The 6,234-nt window shown below is 38.0% G+C and overlaps 2 protein-coding genes across 2 annotated transcripts; one reads left to right on the forward strand and one right to left on the reverse strand.

The window, feature by feature from the left end:
• Nucleotides 1-251: 251 nt before the first annotated feature.
• On the forward strand, nucleotides 252-1,294 carry LOC111368388 (60S ribosomal protein L24-like; the record flags this gene model as incomplete). Its single annotated transcript, XM_022989611.1, has 4 exons — nucleotides 252-341; nucleotides 500-601; nucleotides 729-877; nucleotides 986-1,294. Coding segments are annotated over 4 exons (495 nt in total), but the record flags the coding sequence as incomplete, so codon positions are not given.
• A 209-nt stretch (nucleotides 1,295-1,503) lies between these two features.
• LOC111368493 (protein IQ-DOMAIN 14-like) lies at nucleotides 1,504-5,851 on the reverse strand. Its single transcript, XM_022989758.1, has 4 exons — nucleotides 5,175-5,851; nucleotides 2,904-3,104; nucleotides 2,404-2,481; nucleotides 1,504-2,330 (listed from the first exon to the last, which is right to left on the reverse strand). The coding sequence occupies exons 1-4, from the start codon at nucleotides 5,601-5,603 to the stop codon at nucleotides 1,689-1,691; spliced, it is 1,350 nt and encodes a 449-aa protein (XP_022845526.1). The 5' UTR covers nucleotides 5,604-5,851; the 3' UTR covers nucleotides 1,504-1,688.
• Nucleotides 5,852-6,234: the final 383 nt, after the last annotated feature.

Raw genomic sequence — 6,234 nt, forward strand, 5'->3', positions numbered from 1 at the left:
AATTTTTCCTTATTTTTTAACCACACATTTCACATCCATATACTATTCAAAAATGCTTGTTTATGGAGAATTTTACAATTCTATGATCTGACCCTATGATCAGATCTTGAGACCCCAAAGTGGATCTATATAGCATCCTAGTTTTAGCAAGCTCTTCTACAAGTTACTAAATTGCCTGCTATATTGCTCACGCGATGTTGCTTGGTATGAGACACTTACATCATTTAGTAACTATTTTTCTCACCTATTAATCTTTGGTTACCAGGACAGAGCTTTGCCGCTTTAGCGGTGCCAAGATATACCCTGGGAAGGTTATTAGATTTATTCGCTCAGACTCCCAGGTAGGTTAAGGTGTAGGTGGCTATAAAATTCCATTCTGGTACAATGTTTTTGCCGTCTTTTAGCGTGGTCATTCTTGGATAATTTAGTTTCATTTTGCCAAGCTCTATTTCACCATTCTTTGATACACTAAAGAAACTGTTTTCCCCCCTTGTTAAAGGTCTTCCTCTTTCCCAACTCGAAATGCAAGAGGTATTTCCATAATCGCCTGAGGCCTGCAAAGCTTACATGGACTGCTGTGTACCGCAAACAACATAAGAAGGTGAAATATACTAGTACAATTCCTTTTTTACTTTTATCACTTCTGGCCTTTCTTTTCTTGCTGAGGTGCATCGATATTCTTTCAAAGGTCTTAATCTTATGATATGGCTCTAATTACTGATTCATAGGACATTGCTGCTGAAACTGTGAAGAAGAGGCGTCGAACAACCAAAAAGCCCTACTCAAGGTCAATCGTTGGTGCCACCTTGGAAGTTATCCAGAAGAGAAGAGCTGAGAAGCCAGAGGTCCGAGGTGCTGCACGTGAAGCTGCTTTACGGTATATTATTAGGAGTTCAAATCTTTGATAACCTGTGTCCATAAAAGTGTAGCTCTCTTTAAGAATTGCATTTTGAACTAAACATTACTTGTGGGTATTTGTTCTTAGTGAAATCAAGGAGAGAATCAAGAAAACCAAGGATGAGAAGAAGGCAAAGAAGGCAGAAGTGATGTCCAATGCACAGAAAACAAGCAAGGGTAATGTCCCCAAGGGAGCTTTACCTAAGGGTCCTAAGCTTGGAGGTGCTGGTGGCAAACGATAGTTTTTCTTGTCGCTTAAAGTTTTTCGTTGCCTGTTTATGAATGATATCGTATTACTGAATTTTGACTCTAGTTTTGTACGGATGGTTGGCGACATGCCATCTCTCTGTTTCTTGAGCATTTTATGAGAAATAGCACACCTACTTTCCTTGATCAATTTACAATTACTGAAATAAAAATTAGATTCAGTAGAAGCCCAACGAAACTTTTTTTTTGTTTTTTTTTTTTTTTTGGTAAACAATTTGAGGAAGATAATGCGGACCAGATGGTAAAGCTTCTTCAAGAAATGGGTGGTTCTGGACAATAAAATGTATCAATTGACCTGTCTGATAGTACCATCGATATAGTATAAACACGTACAGATCATTGAAACAAGAAATGCAGAATGGCAGGTAAATGGAATAACGTGAACAGCATTACAACATTCTTAAACGGGTGAAAGTGAAACAAACAGTTATTGCCTTTTAGGAATTAGACACACTACCTAGCCATATTTGTAAGCGTATGGTTTGTTAATAACAAAGCAGAAAACACAAGAATCAGGTTATGTTCTAATATCTGTTCCAATGATCTCCATTGAAACCCTGGAAATCTCCTCTAGCAGGCATTCCAAGTCTGTCCAAACGACCAGACCCCGGATAAGCTTTGCTTGTGAAGTTTGTATGCAATGCAGAAACCCTCTGAATATTTGTTCTTGGTTCATCATACCCATGCATTGAGCATCTTCTAGTCGAGCTTGATCTCTCGTATTGAGGCCTTTGTTTTGGAGCACTCAGAGATCTTACCTTAACTTTTGACGATTCTGTGTAAGCCATGTAGTTAGGAAGATCTGAGTAACCACTTAGACAGCTTCTCGATCCATCACTCTTAGTAGGTGTAAATGGTCCTCCGTTGTCAGCTGCGTCCATTGAGGTTTCATCAACATCAAGCGAAAACTTCAGAGGGGATTGACCTTCACTGTAAGATGGATTTAGATGGGATATGGAGTCCTTCGAAGTAGAAAAGCTATGACAGATTTGGTCCGACCCAATGCTAAGATGAGATGAATGAAAGAGGTTTCTACATTTGGGCGTTATATATGGCTTCTCGTTGTCTACAAGTGTCTTGTTGCTCCTTTCATCATCATGTCGACCAGTTCTCGTAGAATATCCTTGATTGATGAGGACCTTGCCATTCGAGTTCAGATCATTCCTCTGCATTTAGCATGAGAGCATTCTTAGGCACTTGCGTACATAACGATGAGAAAGAAAAAGATCGAGAACTTACCTTGAGTATCAACGACTGTTCGTTCTTCATATTCCTAGCTCGAATAACATGTTCAAATTTCTCAGGAGTTGCAGGTCCCTACGAGTTCAAATTCAAGTTACCACATTCAGCCCCAGTAAATTAAAGTTCGAATAGCAGAAGAAAGAAGCTAAATATTTGGATAGCTATCTAAATTGTCCTTTGTTACAAGCTAAAGTTCTAATGTAAATAGCGACCTGCTGGCTCGGGGAAAACAGAAAAGTAGAAACATGAATCTCGACATGTTTGACTAAGCTCAAAAATAAGGAACTATTTTAGTTTTCAAACATGTTCAAAGTCGTTACTTTTTTTAAGCATCTCATACCATGCTCTCAAAATAAGTAACTTACATTTACTTATAAGTTTCTAAGCTTAGCAAAACATGCGGAATTGTCGACGAAAAGCATAAAGTAAGCTACACTACATTTACTTCTTCATGAGGACTAAGATAACCAGGGTGAAAAACCTATGGTTCTGCTTACTGGATGATTGGTTTGAGGGGACTTCATGCTTGAAAGTGGAGATTTAGAAATCATGGCCCGGCCTATACGAGCTCTTGCTTGTGCTCTTAACAATGCCTGCATTCGTCGCAGAATATCTGCAGTGCGTTTCCTCACAAGGTGTCCTCTTGCCAGTGCTTGAAGCTTGACTAGTGCTCTCAGTGCACGTAAAGCTTTTCTCGACTACAAATTACCCGCCAAAGAAAATTATCATGAGAGAGCAAGAACACGAGTAGGAAAGTATTGAGTTCAATTCGGACAATGTAGTCGCACATATAGAGGAGAAAAAGTCATATATTGTAATTTCGTCTTCTTCAAAGCTTGACATAACCCAATTCTCATTAAATAGGTAGCTCTCAGTAAAGTGAATAAAAGTATCTCAAAAAGCTCTGACTAAAGTTACTCAGCTAACTCTTTATTTACAATGGCATCAAATCCTCCTGAAGCGAAACGTTCACAGGCAAGTTACCCTCCTAGATGTGTCAAAATCTATCCAGTTGCTCAAGTTCAAGTGGCCAGGTATGTAAAAATCACCAGTCCATGCATGATTCGACTCGTGGTAAACCATGCTGCGGGCCAGTCCACCTCCATAGTCAAACCATGCACGACTCGGGTGTAGGAGTCTATGCTCACGTTAACCCACCAGCTTAGCTTGGGCTTTTCGACAAGCTGCAGCCACATACCATCGCAAAATCGAGACATAAGCCTATTTGAGCCCCATTTTTTTTTTTGTAGAATGCATTTTGGAATAATAAATTGATTGAGAATGTGTGGTTAAAAAATAAGAAAAATATTATTTTATTGAAGAATGTGTGATTTAAAAGAAGGGAGAAAAATGTATTTTAAAAATAATGAGAATCAAACGAAGGCACAATAGATTGGTACAGCTCAACTATGCAAACAGCTAAAAAAGTGAGGTGTACAGATTACCAAAATCTGTCCAATTCTTACATCAACAACAGTGTTAAGTACACATTAAAAAGGTGCAAAATCAGGTGTGAAAAAAAAAATTGCACCGACTCTGAAACTGCCCTTCTGGCAAAAGAAACAAATGGACTTTTTTAAAGGAACAAAACAAAACTCAATACAAAGAAACAAAAAATTACAAATTTACTTCATTTTCAAGAGTTACATGATATTATTCTAGAGCTGCATGAAATGTTAAAAACTGCTAGATTTTTGCGAGTACACAAGGCTTCAACCTACCTGTTGACCCACCTAAAATCATCTCTCTCTCTCTCTCTCTCTCTCTCTATATATATATATATATGTGTGTGTGTGTGTGCAAGATATACTCGTGTGTATATGTATATGCGAATAGATAAGAGCATTAATAGGCACTAATCAATATAAGTAAACAAAAACTTTGCAAGTTCCAAGTCAATAAAACTAGACGTTAGTGAGATTTTAACTTCTTTTTTCATAGCACTTTTTACTTGAAATTTCAATGGTTAAAATAGTATTTTATCGAAAAAATGTGTAATTAAAAAGGAAAAAAATTTTGAAATTACGTATAATATTATTTTATCAAATAATGTATAGTTTATAAGAAGAAAGTAAAAATGAATTATAAGTTTAATAGAGATTTAATACTTCATATCAAACATCATTTGTACATCTTTTAATATTTACTATAGAAGTAAAGCTATTTAGCTTCACTGTAGTTACAACCTTAGACTAAGTGGCGCTAATGTAACATTAAGTGATAGGCGAAATTAAATAACTTATTTAATTTCACTTTTCATTCAAACCTATCATCTAACGCTAAGTTACATAACACCGCAAAAATGTATTGTATGAAAAGGCAGTTTTTTTTTTTTTTTTTTTTTTTTTTTTTTGGAATTGTGAAATGAAAGAATACCACTGTCAAACAGAATGTAAATCAAGAATAATTGAAACAATACGTAGGATTTAATACTTATTCTACGGATCCAACTTAGCAAACATACTTCCACAAGATATAAGTTACCACTCGGTACGGAGTGAAACGACATTATTGCCCATGGATACGGGTTTTCCGAATTCCAGCTGTATGCGAGCTGAGAAGGAAGTGTTCTATCTAACCGACTATTTGGTACAAAGAACACTGGTTTTAAGAATGAATGATTATTCTTACTGCCCCAGACTGAGAAACAAATAGCTAATGTGATCCACAAAATATAGATACAGATACAGAAGTACTATATATATCAAAGTATATTTGAGTTCGAAAATATTGGGGGAGGGGAGAGAGAAAGAGATAGAGGGCCTAACCAGATAGGCTCGGAAATGGGACTGGATCATAACGGCGGCCAAGTCCTCACGGCAGCCATAACCGGCTGCCATTTGGCTAACACGCGCCGACATGTCCACACATCCATTGACTGCAGAATCAGTAGTTCTACCACTGCTGGTAAGCCTGACTACTGCGGCGGCTGCCTGAGCAGCAGCAACGGCAGCCTCCGCCACAGCAGCAGTGGCCTCCGCCATAGTAATGGCGTGATTGCCGGCGTCACCTTCAGTTTCGCCACTGGGATGCAACGGAACGACGCCATGTTGGGATTTTTCCGGTGTGAGCATCAAAGAGTGATCTTTGTCTTTGTACGATCTGACGAGGGTCCATTTCTTCTTGGGTGGTTTGTCGTCCGGGTCGGGTTTATTGAATCCTATTAGACCTCGAAACCATCTGTATGCTCTGCCCATTTGTTGTTTCGAGTTTACTGTTGAAAGAGGGTTGACGGTAGTCTTCGAAGCTGGATTGCAGAGAGAATGCTGACGGGCTATATAGAAAGCAAGTGACAGAGAGACGCGTTTGGGTAATATTGAGTAAAATAATTACTTATAATTGGGCTATTAGTAAGGGTTCAAGACATTCTCTATCAAAAGTCGGTGAAACTTTTAAGTTATGTAAGCTGAGTGGTAGTGTAAATTAAGTTGGGATTATCACTTATTTATAAAACTGAGTACGAGGATTAATGTAGGCAACACTGTAAAGCGTTTCATGGACTATTGTAATTCATAATTTTGTGTAAAAATGGTTGTTGGTTAAATAAATCAATTGATGCGAAATTGGTCGGTGGAGTCTACCAATCCCGCTTGTTGTCGGGTGGGAACACACCCACATCCACACCCATACGCTTGGCCTTGGTCAACAATGAGGAGCTCCAGCCATTTGTCCTGGGCAAGTTATTCTACTTCCTACTATGAATAGAAATTTATACGTGCTTCAAATTCTTGGTCCAAATAAAGCAATTGATTTGGGACCCATAAATAATGAAACCTATGGGAGTGTTACGATTCAATATTAAAGTCTGAACAACTTAGAGTGGAATTG

The sequence above is a fragment of the Olea europaea genome, chromosome 19 (genome assembly GCF_002742605.1).
Source record: "Olea europaea var. sylvestris chromosome 19, O_europaea_v1, whole genome shotgun sequence".
In the NCBI taxonomy this organism is placed as follows: Eukaryota; Viridiplantae; Streptophyta; class Magnoliopsida; order Lamiales; family Oleaceae; genus Olea; species Olea europaea.

Coding starts and splice junctions, on each gene's coding strand:
- LOC111368493 (XM_022989758.1), bottom strand. CDS start 5,603: ATGGGCAGAGCATACAGATGGTTTCGAGGTCTAATAGGATTCAATAAA. Junction 2,482..2,903: donor CCCCTCAAACCAATCATCCA/GTAAGCAGAACC, acceptor TTGAACTCGTAG/GGACCTGCAACTCCTGAGAA. Junction 2,331..2,403: donor AACAGTCGTTGATACTCAAG/GTAAGTTCTCGA, acceptor TGCTAAATGCAG/AGGAATGATCTGAACTCGAA.